Source organism: Aspergillus aculeatus (genome assembly GCF_001890905.1).
Source record: "Aspergillus aculeatus ATCC 16872 unplaced genomic scaffold ASPACscaffold_15, whole genome shotgun sequence".
Lineage (NCBI taxonomy): Eukaryota > Fungi > Ascomycota > Eurotiomycetes > Eurotiales > Aspergillaceae > Aspergillus > Aspergillus aculeatus.
Genome location: NW_017962990.1, coordinates 714,237 through 737,977, shown reverse-complemented (window position 1 = coordinate 737,977; position 23,741 = coordinate 714,237). Strand labels below are relative to the sequence as shown.

General features: G+C 54.4%; 8 protein-coding genes across 8 annotated transcripts; 3 read left to right on the top strand and 5 right to left on the bottom strand.

The window, feature by feature from the left end:
- Positions 1-82: 82 nt before the first annotated feature.
- ASPACDRAFT_46449 (uncharacterized protein) lies at positions 83-1,968 on the bottom strand (the record flags this gene model as incomplete). Its single annotated transcript, XM_020201783.1, has 2 exons — positions 83-222; positions 282-1,968. The coding sequence occupies 2 exons, from the start codon at positions 1,966-1,968 to the stop codon at positions 83-85; spliced, it is 1,827 nt and encodes a 608-aa protein (XP_020053264.1).
- A 1,049-nt stretch (positions 1,969-3,017) lies between these two features.
- ASPACDRAFT_46448 (purine-nucleoside phosphorylase) lies at positions 3,018-5,621 on the bottom strand (the record flags this gene model as incomplete). The annotated part of the gene is made up of 4 exons (XM_020201782.1): positions 3,018-3,470; positions 3,544-3,720; positions 4,348-5,409; positions 5,463-5,621. 4 exons carry the CDS (start codon positions 5,619-5,621, stop codon positions 3,018-3,020), a joined length of 1,851 nt encoding a protein of 616 aa, XP_020053263.1.
- On the bottom strand, positions 5,463-6,440 carry ASPACDRAFT_1905781 (uncharacterized protein). Its single transcript, XM_020198820.1, has 2 exons — positions 6,115-6,440; positions 5,463-6,069 (listed from the first exon to the last, which is right to left on the bottom strand). The coding sequence occupies exons 1-2, from the start codon at positions 6,254-6,256 to the stop codon at positions 5,876-5,878; spliced, it is 336 nt and encodes a 111-aa protein (XP_020053262.1). The 5' UTR covers positions 6,257-6,440; the 3' UTR covers positions 5,463-5,875.
- A 2,027-nt stretch (positions 6,441-8,467) lies between these two features.
- ASPACDRAFT_81091 (nuclear transport factor 2 family protein) lies at positions 8,468-9,321 on the top strand. Its single transcript, XM_020205796.1, has one exon. The coding sequence runs from the start codon at positions 8,534-8,536 to the stop codon at positions 8,927-8,929; it is 396 nt and encodes a 131-aa protein (XP_020053261.1). The 5' UTR covers positions 8,468-8,533; the 3' UTR covers positions 8,930-9,321.
- A 597-nt stretch (positions 9,322-9,918) lies between these two features.
- ASPACDRAFT_81090 (isocitrate lyase/PEP mutase family protein) lies at positions 9,919-11,824 on the bottom strand. The gene is made up of 3 exons (XM_020205795.1): positions 11,128-11,824; positions 10,878-11,025; positions 9,919-10,807 (listed from the first exon to the last, which is right to left on the bottom strand). The coding sequence occupies exons 1-3, from the start codon at positions 11,383-11,385 to the stop codon at positions 10,185-10,187; spliced, it is 1,029 nt and encodes a 342-aa protein (XP_020053260.1). The 5' UTR covers positions 11,386-11,824; the 3' UTR covers positions 9,919-10,184.
- Positions 11,825-13,765: 1,941 nt separating this feature from the next.
- Positions 13,766-14,919, bottom strand: ASPACDRAFT_1882712 (uncharacterized protein; the record flags this gene model as incomplete). The annotated part of the gene is made up of 2 exons (XM_020198296.1): positions 13,766-14,479; positions 14,734-14,919. 2 exons carry the CDS (start codon positions 14,917-14,919, stop codon positions 13,766-13,768), a joined length of 900 nt encoding a protein of 299 aa, XP_020053259.1.
- Positions 14,920-15,815: 896 nt separating this feature from the next.
- Positions 15,816-18,282, top strand: ASPACDRAFT_124882 (putative aldehyde dehydrogenase). Its single transcript, XM_020196761.1, has 5 exons — positions 15,816-16,185; positions 16,252-16,702; positions 16,832-17,537; positions 17,624-17,982; positions 18,040-18,282. Exons 1-4 carry the CDS (start codon positions 16,140-16,142, stop codon positions 17,906-17,908), a joined length of 1,488 nt encoding a protein of 495 aa, XP_020053258.1. The 5' UTR covers positions 15,816-16,139; the 3' UTR covers positions 17,909-17,982; positions 18,040-18,282.
- A 3,332-nt stretch (positions 18,283-21,614) lies between these two features.
- Positions 21,615-23,568, top strand: ASPACDRAFT_124879 (uncharacterized protein). The gene is made up of 4 exons (XM_020196760.1): positions 21,615-22,100; positions 22,154-22,239; positions 22,296-22,504; positions 22,562-23,568. Exons 1-4 carry the CDS (start codon positions 22,049-22,051, stop codon positions 23,379-23,381), a joined length of 1,167 nt encoding a protein of 388 aa, XP_020053257.1. The 5' UTR covers positions 21,615-22,048; the 3' UTR covers positions 23,382-23,568.
- Positions 23,569-23,741: the final 173 nt, after the last annotated feature.

Here is a 23,741-nt window from a genome sequence, read left to right as displayed (position 1 = left end):
CTGAGGAACGATTCTAAAATCATGACTCGCCATAAGGCTATCTTCCTCGGACGATCTAGGTTCGAGATGACGCGCCACTAATCTAGCACCCTTCATCTCCTGCAGGAATAAATTCCCCATAGTCAATCTCTTGTGCCTCTCCAAAATACCCCCATCGACTGATATACGCCTCCATCGCATGCAGTCCGCCATTGGTCGTCGCATAAACCCCGAGTAAGGCCCCTATACGGTGGACCACGTCAGTCAATGCCCAAAGCAGAATCATAAGAACGATAACCCACCAGTTCCCGCCCCATCCCCACTGATGAATGTAGTATTCACCACCCCCAGCACCAATCCCTCATTCGATTTCCCCTTCTGTGCCGCACTGAACGCAAAATGTGTAGTATTCACCGTGTGAATGGCAAGCCTCACCGAACCTCCCTTATCCCAGCTGTCCGGAACCTTTACCACCACCGTCTCAGGTACACGGCCTGCAAGTCCCGTCTTCCCCGACACCGTCGTCCGCAAGCGCAGATACAACCCTGTTGCATTCCCCTTCGCTGCAGCTCCTGCTTCCACCCCAGCACCTGTTGACACCCCATAATACACCCCCAAGTCAACATGCTGCCCCTGATTCAAGAACGCGGTAACGCCAACCTCATCCTCCTGCTCGGTCCCGGTAGCAAAACCCAGCATAACATCCACCTCGAACCGAAACAACGAATGCGTCTGCCTCCGCGCAACAAACGTCAACCCATCCGTTGCCCGGAAACCCTCATCGCCCGTCAAGTTGGCCCGACTGGCCATCAACCGCAGTACATTCGGTCTCTCCGGCGGACTAACCACATAATCCCAGGGCCGGACCGGCGCGCGCCAGAACACCCACTCCGCCGGCAAGGTACTCCCCGGCTTGAACACCACCACCTCACGCGCATCACCCACAAACTCCAGTCCCTGGCCCTGCCCCCCACAACTCACCGACGGCAACGGCCCCTCCATGCGCCCACCCACCCTCCCCACAGCAACCGGCCACCCGCCATCCTCCCACCAGACCGGAAACAGCACCGTTTCCCGGCCCATGGGATACACACTCTCCTTATACAACCGCGGCCCGCCACGCGTCGCCAACGCCACCCCCCACCAGTTCCCGTCTGCATCAGCAAACAAATCCGCATGTCCGACCGTCTGGAAATACGCGTCCGTGTGCGCGTTACTCACGAGGGGGTTGTGGGGACTCGCCTCCCAGCTCCCATTCACCAAGTTCCGGGACCGCGCGAGCGTGGCCGCGTGGTGGAGCTGCGTGCCCCCCTCCGCGATCAACAGATAATACCACCCGTCTTTGCGGTACAGATGGGGCCCCTCGGGACTGCTGCCCCCGGTGCCGTTCCACAGGGGGAACGGGGTGCTTGCGGTGCCGGTGGCGAGATCGACGACCGAGGCGCGGATGGGCGAGCCGGAGTGTGCCATGATCATCGTGCCGTCGGCATCGATGAAGAAATCCGGGTCGATGGCGCCCGTCGGGTTCGCGATGGGCAGGGGGTCGGACCAGGCGGTGCGGTTGTAGGGGTCTGTCGTTGTGAAGAGGAGGAACTGCGGGGTGCTGGGGGAGTCGGAGTCGACCCAGGCGGTGATCAGGTAGAAGGTCTTGTCGTGCAGGCGTAAGGTGGAGGCGAAGAGGCCGAGGGTTTGTTGGTTGGTGTCGTCGCGCAGGGCGGGGAGCTGGCTGGCGCGGTGGACGGCGGCGCTGGCCTGCGTCCAGTGCTGGAGGTCCCGGCTGGCGTAGATGGGGCAGCCTGGGAAGGTCAGGAAGGAGGAGCTCGTGCAGAAAAAGGTGTTGTTGTGGGTGGGGGAGAAGACGCAGCTTGGGTCGGAGTGCCAGCCGGGCAGGATGGGGTTGGTGTATTGGTGGTGTGGGGTGTGGGGGGGTGCATTGGTGCTGAGGGTGGCGGTGAAGAGGAGGGAGGAGAGGAGAATCCAGCGCCGCATTTTGAGGCTGGGTTGTCGATCGAGGTATCTGGTGCTGAAGGAGGGTAAACTCACTTGGTATTGTACATGCTTTGTAGTTATGCTCTACCTACAGTAGAGCTCGAAATTCCCGAATGTGGAGCCGAGACCCCCTCAATCCCCGCATTTGGGGGATGGATGGTCTTTGCGGCATGAGCAAAACTACCCATTCTTTCGGCTCTAACAGCCCGATTCCAACAGCATGCATATGAGACCAGGCTAAGTTCGCGTACCTTGAGATGAAGCCAGTTTCCGCGCCGCAAAGTAAGCTTAACCACCACAAACTCGGTCCACGCCGGGTAAAACACCGGGCGGACCTCGTGCCCTAATCAGCCTATATATGGGTTCGACGTCTGGCCGTGGTCCTCATCCACCAGTATGGAGTATTTCGGCACGTCGAAGCGGCAGTTCGTGTAGATCACCGAGGGTTTATCTTTGGCTGGGTGTCAGGTAGAGCTCTAAACCGCGTTACATACCGAGATCTTGAGGAGGCGGAAGCCAGTGTAAAGCCTGCGCTTTGAATCCTTCCCCGTATCCATACAACGTCTGCTTGGCATTGGGGTGCACACTAGCCAGTTACTGAAACCCATCTTCCCTGGAACATTGCTACCTACCTCTGCATGCTCTAGCATACCTCTGTTTCTGGCCGTATACCTGGATACGCAGCCACGCAGTCGATTTCTCTTATATAGAACTTGTATCCTATAATCCGCTCTTCCATTTGCATAAAAGTAAATCTATTATCGAATTGAGAGAAACAGCCAACAATAAAACAATAATAGTCATTTAACACGAGAAGAAGGCACTAAGAAACTGTGCGCAGCAGTGTCCCTTTGACTAATCTGGAAAATATGTCATCCTCGATAGTCATCCTCGCCATCCAGGTCGTGTTGTTCTGAATAACCTAAGGCTCTCAATCCGGCGCATCAGGTCCGGTAAGATCAGGCCTGACCGCCCTACCCTCCAGCCAATCCTTACACTTACCATACAAAACATCTCGCTCGGGGCCATGACTAGCCAGGTATTCAAATTCAGCTTGGAAGAACGCCCACTCTTCCCCTCCGCCCAAGCGAGATAGCGGTAACCCAAGGGCAACCCATCAACCTCCTCCTCCTCCTCAGAAATCGAAAAGTCTTGGCGAGGTTGACGGGGACGAATTTGTCCTTGTCGAAGAGCAGGGTATAGAAGCAAACACTCCAGCGGCCCTTACGCTTTTCCAGTAGAAAGAAGAACCAGCAGTCGGCCTCGTTGTTCATCTCCACACCATCGAAGGTGAAGCGGCAGGTGATGGTCTTCATCTTGCACACCGCACGGGTCAGGTCCGGGTCGACCTCCACCGAGGCACCGCAGCTCCGGTGCATGATGTACATGAAGTTCGAGCCCGCGGCGAAACCGGCCTTCAAGGCCTCAATGAACTCGTCGATAGGGCCTTGCTTCCAGGAGGTCGCAATGTAGGCGTCGTCGAAGCAAATGGAGCGGTAGTTCTGCCACCCGCATCAGGCCAATAGCCTTCACGTATAATTTATACAAGAATCAGGGCTAGGAAGAAAAACGAACTCGGCGGCATCCCGGTAGCTGCCCCATCCCCTCGCAGAGCTCGCGGATCTTGAGGCGCTCGAGCGCCTCCCGGTCGAGATCGGTGCCCGTGGCGTTGTTGCGAAGGGCGCTCGGGTCGTTGGTGTGTTCTGCCGGAGGTGTGACGGGGTAGCGGAGGTCAAAAGGCAGAGTGAAGATCTGTGATTCAATGAATGGATATACTCGGGGTGGAAAGTGTTGCTGTGAGGATTAACTTACACAAGGCGAGTAAAAGCTGCTTAAATATAGGGTCCATTTTTTTTTGAAGCACGGCTTGGAGGCTCGATTGACATCACAATGTTTTCTTTTCGCCCCTCCACATGATTGTGCATCACACAATTCCTAAATTCAGTGGTCGAGGTCGGCAGCACCGGAAATAGGTGGTCCCTTGCTTGCATCTCGACAATGGCTATTTCCGTCTCGGTGAGGAGTTCCGCCCTCTGGGCTGCTTGCATTCGTCTTTCAGCTGCTTTGGGTTATGAAGAAAGGGAAAGCTTGTTTTTGACAACCTTAAATTTGGGGCGAAGGTTTAAAATGTCGGGCTGGAGACGTAGGTTTGAAGCCCCCTATGCTATCCTTAGTTGCGCAGGAGGAATGAGAGACGAGAGTGCTAGTTCATCTTACATCAAATAATCCCAACAGCTATCCTTGCTTTCAAAGGATTGATCGAAGGTAGTCGAATGCACAAACATTGGTCTCATACAAATCTGTAATATTATATTGGTCTAATCTATCATTACATCCGCACACATGATCGTAAGCATTTCTAGGTCTTTACAAACGGACAAAGCGCTTGCCCATGCTGCGCTTCTTGAGAATGGCGCCGGCCTCCTCGAGAGCCTGGGCACGGCCCGGACCGTAGTCGGGGGTGGCACCGAGGGTGCCGAAGATGTCACCGATGTAGTTGCGGGGCTTGATGCCGGCGGCGAAGGTGGTGTTCCAGTTCGCCAGGATACCCTCAACGATCTTGATACCGGCGTTGTACAGGTTCTCGACGGCGGGCTCGAAGGCGCCCTGGGTGGAGTAGAGCAGGTTGTAGCGGGCGGTCTCGCCGGGGTAGGGGCGGTCAAAGTCCGAGGCGGTGCGCATGACGATGATGCGGGAGAAGTCGGTGAGATTGTGCTTCGAGGCGCGGACGAGGGCCTCCAGGGTGGCGTTGTCCTCCTGGGCGGTGGTGCAGTACTCGCCGGTGCCGTTGGTCCAGATCTTGGTGGTGTTGTCGAAGGCCTCGCCCAGCAGGCGGCCGCTGAAGTAGACGTCACTGGTGGTCACGTCGCACAGGCGGACGGAGGGGCCCTGGGTGCCGGCCTGGTAGAGACCGTCCTCGGTGGCGTACTTGGCGCGGTAGGCCTTGGCATCGTCGCTGTCGGCCAGGGTGGCGTTGCGGGCGAAGCCGGCGGCGATCTTGCGCAGCTCGTCGTTCACCTCGAACACCTCCGTGCCGTAGATGCTGGTGGGGTACTGGTCGGCGTAGTAGCCGCCCTGGGGGAAGTAGCCCGTGGTGGCGTTGGCGGGCATCTCGCGCATGTCAATCTCGTACTGCAGAGCCACCTGGATGGCAAAGCGGGCGAAGGTCACGTCGCAGATGCTCGCGCGCTCGGGGTTGACGCCAGCAATACCGGCGACGAGGAAGTAGGTCTTGGTCAGATCGAACATGGGGTTGAAGACGACCGACGCGACGGTGATGGCAGCGTTGATCTCGGATTCACCAGTGATGAGCTGGCAGATGGTGTAGTCCGCCGTGCAGTGGACATCGGGGAAGGCGGGAGAAGCGCCAGGGATGGTGATGTTGTGAGCCAACAGATCGAACTCGGGGATACCCCACCAGATCTCGGCCTCAGGCGCGAACTGCAGGCATCGTGAGTTGGGGGTCATGCTGTGCTAGAAGTTGCTGGGCTTACCATCGACACGATGAACACCTTAGGGGTGATCTTGGCCGGCGTGTGGCTCACGGCCACATCGCGGGGCTGCTGCACAGGGACAGAGCGAGCCGTAGCCAGGGAAGACAAGCAGCTGCCGGCGAGCAGGAAGCCCGCGGTGACGGATTGGAGGAGCTGCATCTTGTGCGCGTTCGGAAATGTGAGAGAGCACACTTTCTTCCCAGTGAGAGGTTGCGCGACACCTCTTATATAGAGTCACAATTGGTAGAAATTTCCTGGGCTTCGCGCGGGAAGCAATCGGGAAGCAGTCGGCAAGCACCGATCCATGAGCAAGTCCACCTGCAGGAAAAATTGGGATCCATCATCCATAGATGAGCTGATTAGGAAGGATCAGCGCTGATAAGTTAGGAGTAGCGATCGGCAGTCGAAGCAGCTTATCCAGCAAGCCAATGATCGTCGTTGTATTGGTGCCAAACCAGCCTTCTGGCTGAAGAATCCCCACTTCTAACGTGATTTAGCCAAGCCCGGCCACGGTTTGTTTTCCGTGGTTCCACTGTTGCAATGCTGCAGAAAATGGCTGGGTGATCTCCAGCGAGAACGAACTCCCAGCGTGAACGGGCATGTACACCTGAGTTGTTCAGTATTCAATGATGCTGCATAAGATGACACGTACAATCGATGAGCTCACAGCTAGCGCAGGAACCGATCGGAGACATCCGAATGATAGCAAGGCTGCCAGTGATAAGATGAGAGCACAAGACTGAGGAGGATGGAATCAGCGATAAGGGCACCCGTCTTGTGCGGTGGAGCTTCATTTATCTGGTTCTTATCGCGCCCTCGCCCTCCAGTCAGAAGGAGGGTCAGTTATCAGCGGCCCACCGGACTCCTGTTGACTCTCCATCCTCCCAGTCAGGGCAAGACACCCAGCACGGCGAAGAGGCGACTATCACCGTTTGTCTTCGTCGGAGGTGGCCGCTCCCTGCATGACAGCCAGCGATGAAGTCAAAAAGATAGCTAAAAGGCGGGGAAGTGGATAAATCGACCGGAGTAGACGGGGAAAAGAGTTGAGGGGAAGCTTCGAAGAATTCTTTCTCGAAAGCTTCTGGCCGCCAGGGCACGTGACTGCGATCTGAGAAAAGCTGGAACCATGATAAACAAAAAAAAAATAAAAAAATTGAGGCTTTTTTCAGCGATGGGGACACCACCTCCCAACTTCCCAAGGCATCCGAGACTGACGAGTACCAATAAGCCGGAAAAACTCAGACCTGGTTGCCAATGGCTGAAAATCGCTCAACCCAATGCTACTGAAAGGTCCGTGACCAGGTGTTGGGGCTGGCAGTGGGCACTAGGCAGACCACTCTTCGAAGCTGATAATGCCGGTGGCTTTTGTTGACTGAGGGCATTTGCAAGCCTTCTGCCAATGCTACCTTGGTGTGCTTTATCTACTACAGCATACCAGGCTCCATGCTCCGTCTGCAATGACTCCCTGTCTCAATGCGAACCCACTACCTTTAGACTTGCAGTGAAGCAAAGTTGATGCTCAACAACCATTGTCCTCCGAGGTATGAACGAAGATATGGCGAAGATTCGTGTACTGCTTGTCTCATCGGTTGTGATGTGTTGTGATCCCGCACCCTCATGGCGAGAGATAAGCCGTCCCTAGAAATCCAAGGGATGAGACTAGCTCGGCCACCGCGCCAAAGCTAGAGGCCCACATCTCGACTAAACACCTTCCAGATTATGCTAATTCGTTCCATTGGTGGAGACCTGGCTAAAGACTGTCCCTTGGGTAACCGCCGTCACGAAAGTCTTATTGAGGCTGTCACGGTGTCCGACCCAGCGTCGCGGGCTGCTTGGGTATGCCGGATGGATGCGGGTACTCCTCGGCTTGTCTGAAGATTGGATGTGGATTGTAATTGAGACTGCGGCCGAGGTGACTCCGAGCTTAGGAAGTTTTTGTTGGCTTGTGATTGAGTGTACAGTAGTTGGAAGGTATGCTTTTTTCCCCTGGTTGCTTTCCTGAGGTGATAGCGACTGGGAGCGTAGGTCTCTGCGTAGCCTCGTAGAAGCAATTTCGATAGTGATTGGCTGGAATGAAAAAGATCTGTGATCGAAAGCAGTCTGGTCTCACGGGTTTATGCACGCTGTCGCTGTGGAGGATGAAACTAGAAGGCTGAGATGGCGGCCTGTTACTGTGCCTCAGGCACCACTAACACATCTTGTGTGGTACGGGAATACGCACATGACATGGAGAATGCAAACATGACAACCATTGCATACGGTGCAATTAACACCACCATGGCACAACGCCAAGAATCCCACTCCATCACCACCCCAGCCTCTCCCCTCAGTTGACACCTGCCAGACCACAGTCCAGAACAACTAGATTCAGGCATTCAGCACTCCAACTCTAAAGTATAATTCTCTACTTCTACTTCATATTCTATCTCCTTCCCATTCTAAAGTCACCCCGTGTAGTTATGTCCTCGCTCAGTCTCCCCCACTGCGTCACCACCCCTCTATCCTCACCTGCGTCATCCGGTAACGCAGATCTCGCCAAATTACGGTCCACAGGAGAGCCAGACGGTCATCGCATGACATGACACGGCTGAGAGTCTTCCTCCGCCATCACGGGGACCGGGAGGGGAGGGGGGAAGATTACATATACTGAGGACACGAAGAGAGTGTCGCGACGTCATCCACGTGGGGTACAACGCCCATGACGTCACCGCTGGGCTGTCCCCCCTTCGACCTCATCTTTCCATCTTGTTCCTGGCACCTCAACCTTCTGGTTCTGTTTTCCTTTTATACTCCAGACAACGTTACATCTGCCCTCTATACCCGTCATCTAACAAACCTACGCGCGCGTTGCGGTGAGATATCGAGAGCCCACCTATCGAGAGCCCACCTCAGTACGTCGCATTCCTATTCCTCAAATTACAGCGAGAAACGACAGACTAACCAAACAACCAGATCTCTACCCAATCCTCTTTCTTAAACTACATCCACAACCAGAACCACGCTCAAACTCACCCTCAAAATCAACACCGCTCCCCTCCACCACCGCCAACCCGAACACAAACCCGCCCACAATGGCCCCAATCCACGAACGCATCCGCGACGACCTCCTGGCCATGGAACGCCGCCTCTGGACGGCACTGACGTCGGCGGACCCCGGCCCCGAAATCAAGAAGATGTCCAACGATGACGCCAACTTCCTGTTCCCGAAGCGCGACATCCTCACGCTGCAGAGCAAGGACCCGTCCCTCTCGGAGGCGCTGAAGCCGCCCTTCCACCACTTCGAGGAGTACGAGCTCAAGGACGTGCGCGTCCTCATCATCGACCTGATGGCGGGCACGGTCACCTACAAGATCAACGCGCGGCTGCGCGGCAAGATCCACTTCAACGGCACGGGGTCGACGACGTGGAGCCAGGGGTCTGACGGCGAGTGGCGGATCGTGGTGCATCAGGAGACGTCGCTAGAGTAGATTGCCCCCGTCCCTTGCAATCAGCGGGGAAAAAGGAGGAGAACCGTGACGCCTTCGCAGGTTCAGGCATGAGGTTGCCGCATGCTGATTGGTTTTGGTTTTGATTTCGATTTCGCTTCATGATTGATACTCTTTACTGTTTTCCCCGACCTACGATACTTTTTTTTTCTTTGACCTGAGTTGAGGTGTTTCTTGAGGAAGCCAGCGTTGTTGGGTGGGTTACCTCTCCTTCTCTTTTTTTTTGATCTTCTTTTCTTCGACCACTCCGCCATTCACAAACCCCAGTCTCATTCATGTTCCATACTTCCACTTCCGATGTTATTATGTGTATGTGTCATGTGTGATGAAAGTCTCTTTCGATAATTTCTTCTTTTCCTTCCACGCCTTCACGTAAAAAATAAAAAATAAAATAAAAACCACATTATCCTTCCAGGATTTTACGTATAAGCACCACATCCGGCTAGTCGATCGTCGGTGAAGATAAAGAAAAAGCAAACATCCACAAAAACACAAATCTCAATAATTGTACTCCGCCTCCACCCGAGGAGTCTCGAAACCGATAAGATCACCCAATAGTCCAGCAAAGAACCAGCCCCCCTCGGCTGCGGTCTGTCTAGTGATCGACACGGGATACTTGCGCATGGTAATACGTATTAAGGTAGTCCCACTGTTTCCTTACAAGGCTGCTGCATCATAACTACCCCCCCAAAATGGGGCTGTAAGGGAAGGTAACCGCCTCGTTGGGTGGGGAAGTGCTCCATCCGCATTATTCGCATAGTGTTGATGATTTCAAGATGATTGCTGCCGTAGTCAAGGTTCGATACCTTTTTTTTACTGAAACAAAACGCCAAGAATGGGGATAGAGGGGGAATCGCAAGAGATGGATCGAGGAAGAAGAGAAAAAAACGAAGACAAGATAGAAAAGGAAAGAAAGAAAAACGTTTAGCATACGAAATTAGACACCATCTCAGTCAAGATCATTGTTCTTTCCATTTAATGTGTTCATTTTGCTTGAGCAGACGATAGTATAAATCCCATATAGTAGGGTGTGTATCTGCGCGTGATGCCCCGGAGCCTTCTAGGTACAAATTCCCACATGCACATCCATCAAGGATAAAGAAGGAGTATATGTAAGAAGAGAAAAAAGAAAAGAAGATTATCTCCAAAAGGGGAGATAGACGGGGTAGGGGGGAAACAAAATAACACCGGACAAGCAATATGCCAGAGACACAAAAGAGAAAAGGAAGACTAAAATCTAGACACCATTGGAGAACCCATCACCACCAGCCTCAGTGTCAATCCGCATCGCGTCCATCAGTCCACAAACCTCGAACAACTTCTTGGGGCCCATCCCCTCGGGCAGTCCCACGACGCCGTCCTTCTTCAACCGCTCTAGCGCTGCCTTGATGCCCATATAGGCCGGGGTGATGCAGCAGAAGGAAAAGATCATGATGCGGAAGCCCATCTCCTTGGCCTCCTCGGTGGAGATGACGGGCCCGGCGCCGTTCTCGACCATGTTCAGCAGCAGGGGCCACGGGGCCAGGTCCTTGACCGCCTGGCGGGCCATCTCCTTGGAGGTGAACCCCTCGAGCAGGCCGACGTCGCAGCCCAGGTCGCGCGCGGCTTTCAGGCGCTTGATACACTCATCGTAGCCGTGCTGCTGCAGGGCGTCCGTGCGGGCGATGAGCACGATGTCAGAGCGCAGCCGGTCCTTGGTGATCTTCGCCGCCCGCAGACGCGTCAGCCACTCCTCCTGGGAGACGACGCGCTTGCCGGCCAGATGGCCGCAACGCTTGTTGGCAATCTGGTCCTCGATGTGGAAGCCGGCGACGCCGGCTTGGATGTACTGCTGCACCGATTTGGCGACAAACAGGGGGCCTGACAAATTTGTGTTAGTTCTGCGTTTCTGTGGAGATATTATTGGTGGTAGTAGAGGAGTTTGTCCTACCTCCGTATCCGGTATCCATATCAGCAATGAGTGGGGGCCCGTAGGGATCCAGATTGGCTATCATCTCGGCGTTGGTTCGCATCTCGTACAGATGGGCTAGGCCCAGATCTGCCTGTCCGAGCCGGGAGGCAGTAGTGCCGGCTCCGGTCTACAGTGGGTCGTCAGCGCATCCGCCGGGATAAGTATGGGGACCGGCCTGGGGAATTTGAAGCACAAGTCCGGGGGAAAGAGGGGGGGGGAGCCAAGTTACCATGTACATGGCCTTGAAGCCAAGATTCATTGCAATTCGGGCGGACAATCCATCGTATACACCAGGGCAAATGATTAATTCGTTGCTTTCTTTTAATTGCCTGCGTAACTTGGACGCGCCCGTCACCAGCTGGAGGTTGACAATAGGCTCCTGCCGCGAGCCGTTGATATCGTAGTAGCCGTCCTGCTCGACGGTGATGGTGATTGTGTTCGTCATGCTGATGGTGGAGGCGGAGTCAGGGGTATCGGCTACTTTCATTGTTAATAGAGAGAGTGAAGGTGTGATGAGGAAGAGGAGGAGATGAGCTGATGATGATTGAGAGCAATGGACGGGTTAGTCGAGGAGCTTTATATCTATCCATCTGCCTCTGGTCTCGGGGCAATGTCTGTCCGCGAGACAATAATCGCTTGCCATGAGGACAGTGTCATATCGCTGTCTAGAACCGGCATCAGTTTCCTGCAACCCCCTGTCGGATCATACTTGTTGTAACTCAAGGCCTTGGCCGACGATTATCGTCGTCAACTCCGACCAGATATCGATACTAGGAATTCTTGGCCGCTATTGCAGCTGGACACCCCCATCCAGTTCGTCAATGATCGTGATTTGTTCTTGTGATGAGCCGAGCACGCCTAACTGCGATCCGACAAGAAAGCAGATAAGCTCTTATTTCGATGAGGTTCTCTCAATGACTGGCTGGCTGAACTGGAAGAAAATAATACGGGTAGAAGGCTGATAGGGTATAAGGAACGAATACGCGCCTCAAGGGCTCCGATAATGCCTTCCTAGGTTCGCTCTGAATCCTGCGCCGGGGAAGTTTGGTCGTGCCGGGGGTGGTACAGGAGGAGGGCCACCGAGGGGGTGGAGACAGAGCACCAGTTTCCAACCGGACTAGGATGCATGTCAGACATTTGATCACGCACAGAGCTCCCGTCTTCAGAGAATTGTCTCGCTGCCCCCTCTCCTCCAGCTTTTCTGGGTCGCTAGTCCGCGGTGTTGATTGGTGACTGGCCACGCTGATCTGCACGAATAGAGTCGTAAGCGGCTCGGCTGATGCACCGGAAGTTAAACGGCATCCCACTACGGAGCTTGGGGCAGTCTTGCCGTGAAGGACGTGGACCCATGGTTGGCGGAGAATCCGGGCAGCAGTAGTGTCGGAGGTAATCAGTCAGGATGGAGGGGGGTGAAGGATGGTGGATGCGTGCTGATAGCTACAAAGAAATCCGACGGCAAAGCCGAAGTCTCACTGGATAGCTGCACTGGGTACTATCATCGCCGAGATTAGACTGCATTCACGCGCAGGGGCCAAGTAGCTTGGCACGTTGCTCGTGTCAGTCTCGACCTTGACGCCATGCGCTCGCTGATCACTTCTCTTCTAGTGCTATAGCTGGTGGTATACACTCCGCGTGTTGTCCGTCTGTGACCAATTTGTGTAACCGACTGGATCGTAAGACCTCGCAAGGGGTTCGACCCGGAGACTTGGTCTTGCGCAGGAACCAAGTGCCCGATGCGGCGTCGAAGAACGGCCTGTTTCGGTTGGGTGGTGGATAGCCCACTGCTTGGATGGCATAATTGCGAATGTATCGCCTCGAAAGGCCGATCATACAGAGATTATCGACGAGAATCCATAGGGCTATACGAGACGAGAAGGAGGAGCAGGAGGCAGAGCATTGGCAGGAGTAGAGTGAGGACTCAGGTAGTAGGCTCGGACCACAATGGACGTCGCGCGCAAATCACCCGATTGGTCGTTTAGCGTAGATTGGCCGAAGCCAGCTGTTCCGCTCAACTCCGTATTTGTCCGGCTTGGCCGCCCTGAAGCTGTCGCTAAACCTCCGCGGCAGGACCCGTTGCCTATCTTCTGGTTCAGGACATTCATGCTCAGCTCAGCTCACCTCACTTTGCTCATGCTTTACTTCCCCACATCGTAAGAGAAAAGTGGGAGAGGCACTGCTCAGCCTTGGGGCAACATGAAAAATTCTCCACGAACTTGGCCGACAGCATCGTCTGGGGAGGGCGATGGGTCCGCAGTGGGTCTCAGCATTCTGCAGTGTTGATTGCACCTTAGCCCGATACTAGCATGCGCACACGCCAACATGACCCATTAGGCATCTTCGGAGTGATGAAGTGAGAGGGGTTCGGAAGAGCACAAATCCGTCGATTACTGTTCACAGCTGGTCCGGACTTCAATTACCCATGCGTGTTTGACACGGCGTGCGGCGTCTCGATCATTCTCCGCGACAAGCAGTGCTTTCCAGCGCAGGGCGCATAATCATTCATTTTCTGGGCTACAATGTGGTGGGCGGAAAGGGCCAAATCGTGTTGCGCGTGATCGACAATTTCGTTCACGAGCGCCAAGAGGACCCTGAGCATTCTTGGTGGCAATGAAGGGGCCACCTCGCTTGTCACAGTTGCATTCCCTTTGAGAGACAGAATTTTGACTCGATTGGTTCGAATCCGACCGCACAGGTCGAGGAATCGCGGTGAGATGCTCTAGCCGTCAGTATCGTAGGCAGCAAGTCAGATCCGTGACCACTTAGTCAACCAGCTGTCATGCTTCGTATTGGGGCTAAAGCAGGTAAGTTCGCAGCACAATTTCCCTGACATTCTCTCTCCAGAGGGAGTCTTGCATCGGTTCTGACCGTCATTGTGCCCCTACAGCGACCCAGGGGTTGTGATCCGCATATCCGTATGGCACCCACGAGTGTCGGAAGTATTTCTCCAGCACCACCTGCTGGTAGGTCATGTCGTCGACACAATACCCGCCACCACTGGGCCCAATATGAGGACAATGTACGGGCGGGTTGAATCGTACCATGTTGTCGTGCACTTCGCGACACAGCAAGGTGTTCCGGCCCATCTCGTACGGCAAGCCGAAGCGGACTCTCTGGGTCAGGAACACAACACAATCCTCCTTAGAAGCGTACTGCTGGTTTGCTCCCTGACAGTGATCCTGATGTGTCTGGCAGATGGTGTCTGCAAGCAAAGCAGCTACTCTATTCTGAATCTGGACTGAATCGTTCAGATGGAACATTTTTCTCGCTGCCTGCATGAGAGGAACGAAGAGATAATCCAGCCAGCGGAAGACGGCGTCATACTGAGTGATCTTGCCGGAGGAGTCGTACTGGAACCAGGTGTCAATCACGGCGGGGACCACCAGCTGGAAGGTGGTGATGTTGAAGGTGATGAGGGTGGTGGCTGCAGCGGTGTTGTCGGTGGCCGCGAACTGGGTGATGTTGTACGCGATAGGAGGCCCGAAGATTCCGGGGTGGTCAGGCTGAGAAAAGAGACCGAAGATATACTCGTTGTTGAGTTCCCGACCGTCGAAGGTGCGAGTTGCGTGAACACGGCCTTGGACCTGCGATGGGGAGGGGATTAGAGAGATGTGGAAGCTGTAGAAGTTGTGCGGGGAAGGCAGAAGTTTGATGTCTGGAGAAAGCGGGACGGCACGGAGTAAATACTGTACAAAACGGGCAACCACCAGCCGTCCAGTTGGCCGTGTGGGCCGTGTTGGCCGTAGTACCCGTCATTGGTGGAGATGGACAGGAACAAGTGTGAAGAGAGATTGAGAATACGATCCATTGCAACCGAAAATAGCACAATAGCACCTACATCGGCTGCGAAGATAGAGGAGTCGTTGGCGTCGATATGACCCCGGTTAGTGGGATAGAGGAAGTTCTGCCAGAAATAGGTCTGCAATATCCACAGCTCGTGATAGGAGTAATGAGTGCCGTTGGGGCTGGCACTAACTACAGTGCTAGCGATGAAATGGTATAGCAACAGGAGAAGCACCAACATGGTGCGGCAAAGTTGAAGAATCGATTAACTCGAAGATGCCTAGTGTCCGCTCTAACACAACACTACGTCTGCAGCCTGCCAGTACCTATTTATATCTGTCTGCCTCCATCCCGTCCTTGAAGGTGTCAATGCGCAGAGATCCCTTGGGGTCCTCAACCAAACATCAATCCTGGTCGACCTGCGAGTATCATTGAATGGGAGTCTAGTCTGGCTGTTATTTCAACTCTTGAATGTCATCCAGCAACCACAATCATTTTATCCGACCCGCCCTCCCTCTAACCGATGCATGCCTTTGCCTGCTGAGCAACGGGATGCCATGTGATGAAGCCGCAAACATGCACGATCCTGATGGGCCCAATTCACTCCGACAGTTCTGCCTTTCCTCAAATGAGGATCGACCCTGAGGGCAAACCATGTCCGATCCGCATGGGTGTCAGGTCAGAAGAGGAGTCAGATTGGCTCTTCGTGCAATATGCCCCTTGGTGAACTGTCAGATGACAATCTCGGTCCGGGGTGAAGGGTAAGCTGACCAACTCTCGGGATAGAAGTCCACCATGCCTAAGATGGGCAATGCTTTGAGGGGCGGCGCAGAACTTGGGCAGTCAATTTGCCGAATCTTTCGGCAGACGATTGTGAAATGGCGGTGGCTGTACGTGATGATGGGATGCTGTGCGACCCCGTTGGAATTGCAATATGACGACATGCGGCATCCCAGCGATCAGAACAGAGACTGAGGGCAAACTCAGTTCAGCCAGGCCCAGGCGGAGGATTACAGCTCTGACAGGATCATCTGGGTGGCTGAAATTGTTCACCCAGACGCCAAGTCAAGAAATTCACAGTTTTCTGGCTTATGCAAGTTTGCAAGAACAAGGAGGCCGAAGGAGGTTGATGCGCCATCCCGCCATATCGAAGAGTCACAAGTGCGCCATCAGATATATCAGTCATCACCACTGAAGCGATCACTAAGTAGCATAAGCCGGATCGGCAGTGAAGGTTCGAGTTATCAAGAGCGAAGCTGACAGAGACTTATCTCTCTTCTTCGGATCAGTCGTTCCCCGCATTTCCGGTCGGAACACATTCCGAGGTGCGGAATGCTCACGGAATCAGTGCGGGGCAGCCTTATGCTCCCCGGTAGCCTGCTATATTAGAAGTATATCCTCCAGCACAACAGCTTGCATCGAGTCTGCTTGAATTACTTTCTCAACCAGAGCTACAGCACAATGGCCTCCATCACACTTACCGGCTCCAAAGGCCGTCAAATCGAAGGTACCGGCGATATTCCCCTCTACAACTCCCCATTATCGACATACCACTGACAGAGACCTTCTACAGTCCCAACCACCCTCTTCATCAACAACGAATTCACCCCCGCGGCCAGCAATGCCACTCTGGCTGTTGAGAACCCTACCACCGGCAAGATTCTCGCAGACGTCTCCGCAGCCAGCCCGGAGGACATCGACCGCGCAGTCAAGGCAGCGACGGCCGCCTTCCCCGCATGGAAAGCCACGCCGGGGCCCGAGCGCGCCGCGCTGCTCCACAAACTGGCGAGTCTAATCGAGCGGGACGCAGAGGAATTCGCATCCATCGAGGCGCTGGAGGGCGGCATTCTGTACACGGACAGTTTGGGTCTGAATGTGCCGCAGGCCGTGTCGACCATCCGGTACTACGCAGGGTGGGCAGACAAGATTGACGGCAAGACGCTGCACATCCCGGGAGGCGTGGCCTATACTTTCCGCGAGCCCTTAGGGGTCTGTGCGGCCATCGTACCTTGGAATGGACCACTGTAAGTATGATGATCTTCTGCACTGCATTGCTGGACATTCGACACGGACCCTGACATTTATCCAATCCCCTTTCCCCTCACGCTCCCCCGAAACCTGGAAATCACATACTGAAAAAAACCTGCTTCCAGAATGATAACAGCCTGGAAACTCGCCCCCGCCCTCGCCACCGGCAACACCCTGATCATCAAACCCTCCGAACTGACCCCGCTCAACGCCCTCAGACTGGCCCAACTGATCCGCAAAGCCGGATTCCCCCCGGGCGTGGTCAACATCGTGCCGGGCGACGGCCCCTCCGCGGGTGCCGCGCTCTCCCACCACCCGCACATCCGCAAACTCTCCTTCACCGGCTCGACCGCCGCGGGGCGCGCCATCCTCCGCGCCTCGGCCGCCAGCAACCTCAAGCAAGTGTCGCTGGAACTCGGCGGCAAGGGCCCGAGTCTCGTCTTCGCGGACTGCGACCTGGCCAACGCCCTCCTCTGGACGCGCATCGGCATCACCGCCAACAACGGGCAGATCTGCGCCGCCGGGTCGCGCATCTACGTCCAGCGGCCCATCTACGAGCAGTTCCTGACAGCGTACGCGCAGGCCGCGGCGGAGAACCAGCCCGTCACCGGGGACCCGCTGGAGGAGACGACCACCAAGGGTCCCGTGGCCAGCAAGGCGCAGTTCGAGAAGATCCTCGGGTACATTGCCGAGGGGAAGAGCTCAGGTCGGCGGTTGTTGTTCGGCGGAGAGCAGGTCGGGAAGAAAGGGTATTTCGTGCAGAACACGGCGTTCGCGGATGTGGGCCAGTCGGATAAGATCATGCAGGAGGAGATCTTTGGGCCGGTTGCGGTATGTTCTGTCGCGGTTCCTAACCTTTCTTTCGTCTTTTGTCGCCTGTGTTCTTTGCTGGACTGGATCTAACGCGGTGAGAACAGAGTATCGCCCCCTTCGACACGGAGGAAGACGCTATCCGCCTGGCCAACGATTCGCTGCACGGGCTGAGTGCGGCCGTGTTCACCAACGACATCAACTGCGCGCATCGGGTCACCGCCGCCCTGGAGACGGGCCAGGTCACGGTCAATGCGTGGTCGCTGCTGAGCGCCAATGCCCCGTTCGGCGGTGTCAAGGAGAGTGGGTTCGGTCGGGACATGGGCGAGGAGGCGTTGGACTGCTGGACGACCGTCAAGTCGGTCAAGTATAGCATTGCGCCGCGGTTGTAGTTCTACCTACCCTGTGATCTTAACGTCGTCATGCAAGCTGTTTAAACTTTTAAGGTTTTTCCAAACAACAGAGGGTGAGTGTTTACACTTCAAAACGACAACACAAAAGCTCACTTGCTCCATCTCTGTAGGTGTAATCTGTACTTTAAAAGCAGAGGGGAGAGTCTGAGACCACTTCTCTTTACTTCTGGCAGAGCGCCTAACAACTCGGGAGGTCTTAATGGACGCCTCGGGTCGGATTCTCAAGAATGCAAGTCCTTTGAACGATGGCCCCGACAGGATGAAGCTCGCATGGCTATCTGAGGTTTTTCAAGAACAATGCAGAAGGTTGTGGTAGGGAGCCCTAAAGAATTACCTACAGCTTTTCTAGCAGCAGTAATCAGTATGTGTGAATTTTGCATGCCATTTGAGAATGATATTCTCAACTCTGTTCGCATATGATTCGGGAGATATGTCAGTAAGCTTGGGTCGAAGAACGTGGTGTTGAGAAAAACATTGTATCATGATCCACACAGATTACAAGCACTCGAGCTACGAAATAAGCGGACCATTCAAGGGGCTAGGTAACCAGAAACCACATTGCCAAAATCTTATACCGGAGATCATACTAAGTAGAACTCCCATGCACATGGGAAGCGCCTGGCACCGCCACAACCAAGCTGTAACTTACCAGCCACAATGTGGCTGATGAATCATAACCAGGTCGGTTCAAGAAACACGGTCACAATTCCTCTTATGACCGGAAAATATACCTGCAGATACAGGCCATAATTCCTCTCAGATCCCCTCTCCTCTGATAAGATATTTTCAACCCAATATTCCGAGCAACTCTAACCTCCTGCAAGATCGGATCTGCGCCGTCAACCGGAAAAAGTTAGAAGTCAAGCCAACCCCAAAGCTACAAACCATTCGATAAACTATAGAGTAACAAACTCTTTCCCTTACTCAAGCCACAAGAATAGCCCCAACAATGGATCACGAGAGGAGCATTATCCCCCCACTCCCGGGCCTTGCCATCCCACGCCTCGTATCCGAACAAGCTGCATTCCACCCTCCCTTACAAGATAGTCCCCTCTGCACCGTACCCTGAACCACATACTAGCTCAACAACCACCATTCCAGAAGATTATGAGGCTTTTGCGCCGGAAAACTTCCGGAAAACCTACATCCACCCTAATGCTCCCTTTTCTTCAGTACACACGAGGTCGCTCCACCCGAATCCTTCAGCACGGAGCAAAGGATGAATATGGTCATTGGCCGGTATTCCTTCTCCGAACAAAGCCCGAGCCGTTGTCTTGCTTTTCCATTGAATAAGGTTTTGGAAATTCCATAGCTTCAGAAACGGTGTGCAGCCTCTGGAAAGGGTCGTGGGTGCTGCATCGGAAGTCCAGCCCCGTACGTACCACAGCATAGTTGTGTCCCATACGATGCGGCGATTTGTGCCCGCTTAATCAGCAGTAATGCATGCATTAGCTAGCAAATCACGAGTAGTCGAGTCATTCAACCACCCCATCTACGACTACGTCTTCGCAAGACTGACATGGCCATGACCGCTGATCCCAGCAGCACATACACAAAAACAGCGCACTGCGTGAGTTATTATTATCAATCTTTCGAAACCTGCGAGCGCTGATCCCGTATCCACCATGGAAGAACAATATCCACTCCCCGTGGATCATAACCTCGCTCATTAAGATGGAGATCCCGCACAGCGCAGTGCATTATGCCCAGTCTTCTACGCATAAACTACAACTCCATCATGTCTCAAGTATAGGATTCAACTCTGATGTATCCATATACACCATCTACAACCCCCATCTTGGCAGTTCACCTGTTGCTATCTGAACAGGAATCATTTGGCGAACCGGCCTCTGCCAAGGTACTCGGTAGGCAAGAGTCCTCGGGAGTGGACGCGGTGTGGGGCGGCAAGTTTGGGGTAAGCCGGGAGTCGGGACTGACGCGCCTCACCTCACTGGCCCCGGCCATGACAATAGGTTTCTGATAATGTTAACCTCAACGTTGAATACCAGCCAATCGAGCGCTGGCATCTGATAACCTTTCGTTCGTCGAATATACCCGACTGGTAAGATGGGATGATCAGAGTGCGAGGACAAGAAATGCCGCCAAGACACGTCTTGGTTCTTTGGCAAGGACACAGTGACTCAGTCCTTGCGATGTCAAAGATGGCTTCGATGTGGGATGTATGGGCTGATGGACTGCTGAGAAGCTATGCGACATCGGATTAGTGATGAATCGTGTTGTTTTGTTCTACGTTTTGGTGCGCAAAGAAGCAAGAGCAAGATTAGACCCCTGTAAGCAGCATAAGCAGCAGCAAAGTATAGTATAGTCCACCCCTCCGGATCGACTGATCGATGCATGCGGCGAGGGAGCTTCTCGCCGACGGCCTTGATTGGGAGCGATAAGATCTTGTGCGCACTGCACGCCATGGAAAGACCGCTTAGAAACAGAGTTGCAGCAGCGCCACGGTCAGCATCCCTGCATAACCTTGGGATGGCCAGGCACCAGGGCGGCCCTCGGACGTAAGAACACCAAATTCGACCGTGGCACCGAGCGACACGAGCAACCTCAATCTAAATTGTCCCGAGGTGAGCAAGCAAGGCCGACAGGAATTTGAGTTTGCATCCTTCCAGTTTGTGCAGTCTGGATGATTTGATGTCGGGATGCCGCCGTGGGGGTTTTTATGCCTATATGACTCGTGTGATAAGGAATGGGAGCTGAAAGCTGGAACCTTGAACGTAGGCTACCTTATGGGCTGGCACTTAGATTATTATTTGCCTTCCGGTGGACAGCCTATCGGATACTAGCTTGGCGCTAGACCCGCTCCGGTCGAGCCCCGAGGGCCCTAATCCCGGTCTCCGATTTCGATCCGACCTCCTTCTTTTCTCTCCTTCGTTGCCCCCCGGATGACTTGGACTCTGTTTGATCTGGTGCTTCGGTTGTTGCAGACGGCTCAAGAACTGGCAAAAAGAGACGCGACATCAGACTGGTACCGTATCACCCAGTGAGTTGTTGGGTTTGGATCTACAGTATGACCTGCGACATGTTTCGGGAAACAATAACAAACACAGTTGCGGGTTGCGTGAAAGAATTTTCCTGGTCTCGTTTTAAGTTTGCCGGTCCAAAGGAAAACCGCGGAAAGCGTTTCAAAGATAGATTGCCTCCGATGAGTCCAATCGGCCCAAATGATGTCAAGGCTGCTTAATTATTCCTGCCTTGACAACCTGGCAGTCTGCCTGGCTGGGTCAGGAGTCTCCCTTCCCCCCTGAAAGTCGGCACTCGCGGGGTTTTCCTGGGGTTGCCACTCCTGAATTTGGGCTCTCGCTCCAGGTCACAGAAATCGTTCAAACCAGATCATGAAAATGTGTACACGTTCCACATGCTATTAAATATGTGTGGATGGTAGAAACAGCCCTATGAGTGCACACACACCAAAGGTAAAAAAGAGTTTCTACCTTTTTTTTTTCTAAGTGTGCCGATCGCTGCCATCTCAGCAGGTGCAAGGGCACACAGTGTCTCCTCGAGGGCGGCCTCTTGGATCGATCGCCGCGATCGGCCGAGGGAACCACGTGTGCGCTGGAGTACCGCTCTCCCAATCCGGACATTGTCCATGCGCGACATTGTGTGTTTCGAGGTTCACTGGTGGGCCGTGTACGCCGTAGCCCTGGGTCTGGCTTCACTATTGGAGCCCGTGTTGATTTCCACCAATTCTTATCAGCCAGCAGGTCCCTTGTCCCTCGAGTCATTTTAGAAGGGGCTTGTCCCCCAGTCGCCTCTCTTCTATTTTTCCTTCCCCCTCAATTGTTTAATCCATCGTAATGATAAACTTTGCGATAGCCACCTGAAAGATTGGTTGACCCGCCGATGTGGCGTCAGGCCCGTTGACTATTTTCGCTGGATCGAGGCAACCCCTCCGAACGAGACCAACCCACGAACCTAAGTGTCAGAACCCGAAGTGAGGAACAAAAGGGAGTCGACAGCCCTACGGTTCCTGGCTGATACTCACTCACAATCTTTCCTGAACTCTGAGCAGCCAGATGACTCGGATATTGAGGGAGCTCGAAACCTAAACCGCCTTCGCTATCAGGCTCCTCACCCAGCCTCTCGGACTCGGACTCCAGGATGACGTCCAGTGCGAACACCTGGGTGTGGTTTGCAGTGGTGCTGCTGATCAGTATGCTACAATACTACGATACGTCTGTGCGATGGTTCTAACGGACAGGATAGCACTCATGCGATTTGTCTCCCGTGCCTTGCAAGTGGGTTCGATTCGTAACCTGCAGATCGAGGACTATGTGATGCTGGTGACAGTGGTACGTATCTGCGGGTCATGCAATACGATGGTAAAACACCCACTAATGCACCCTAGATTCTCTACATACTACTCACGGTCTTCCTCATACTTGTCGCCCAACATGGAACCAACGAGATCCCCATGAACCAGGTCGACAGTATCGATCCCGCCACCATCCCCGATCGCATCCTGGGCAGCAAGATGGTCATCGTGGTGGAACAGATGTGGTTGGGGACAATCTGGGGGTGCAAGGCGTGTCTGCTGCTGCTGTACTCGACCATGACGTGAGACCCTGCCCCCACCCAAACCAACTTTCGTCGCGCAAACTAACCCCATCCCAGCAAGGGCCTGACGCAGCACAAATGGGTCAAAGGCATCAGCCTGTTCTGCGCGGTGTGCTTCCTGCTGATCGAGATCCTCTTCTTCGGCGGCTGGTGCCACCCCTTCTCGGCGTACTGGAGCGTGCCCCCGAAGAGCGTGCAGTGCTCCGTCTACCGCAACCACCTCATCCTCTCGCTGGCGCTCAACATCGCGACGGACCTGATGATCATGGCGATTCCGCTGCCGCTGCTGATCAAGGCGAAGCTGAACCTGACCAAGAAGCTGACGCTGCTGGGGGTGTTCTCGCTGGGGGCGTTCGTGATCCTGTGCTCGATCCTGTCGAAGTACTACTCGATCTCGCAGCCGTACGGCGACGAGTGGGTCGACTGGTACGTGCGCGAGGCGGCGACGGCGGTGATCGTGGCCAACCTGCCGCAGACGTGGACGCTGTTCCGGCGCATGTTCAACTTGAAGGGGTTCCTGCACCACTCCTCGTACGACCGCAGCAGCCGCACGCGCAGCCGCAAGACGACGGGCAAGTTCACCAGCCGCTTCGACAGCTCCACCATCCACCTGTCGCGCTTCCGCAACGGCGACAAATCCCAGCTGCGCTCCACCATCGACCGCACCGAGTCCGGCGAGCGCATCCACGACACCCGCCTGGAGATCTGGGAGCAGCGCCAGTTCCACGTCACCAACGAGGCCGACGAGGAGGTCACGCGCCACAGCCCCAGCCTGAGCGAGAGCAGCAGCGCCCACAGCATCGACTTCGAGGCTGCCGGCAGTTTCCCCGTGCCCCACGTCAAGACGACGGTCACGACCACGACGACGCCGGTGTAATTTCGTTTTGCGGAAGCGCTCGGTGATAAGCACAGGACCAATCACGGGGCTCATCACATTCTTTAGTCATTTCCTTTACACAAATTACAATATATATACGACACCAGTTATCCTGCTAGAAGGATTCGATAGATGAAATAGAAGCACTAATCTGACATCCCATAAGTCTCCGCACGCTACGTGTTTCAATAACAACAAATAGAGTGGGCGGTGGCTAAATATCACTAATCTTAGCGAACCTAAACGAAAAAGAAAAAAAGAAAAAAGAAAAAAAACTGCGTACCCCTGCTTTGAAATCACCGCATAATCTATCGCAAGCCCAAGGGGGTTGCTTCTTATCCCGCTAGTCACTAGCCGGGA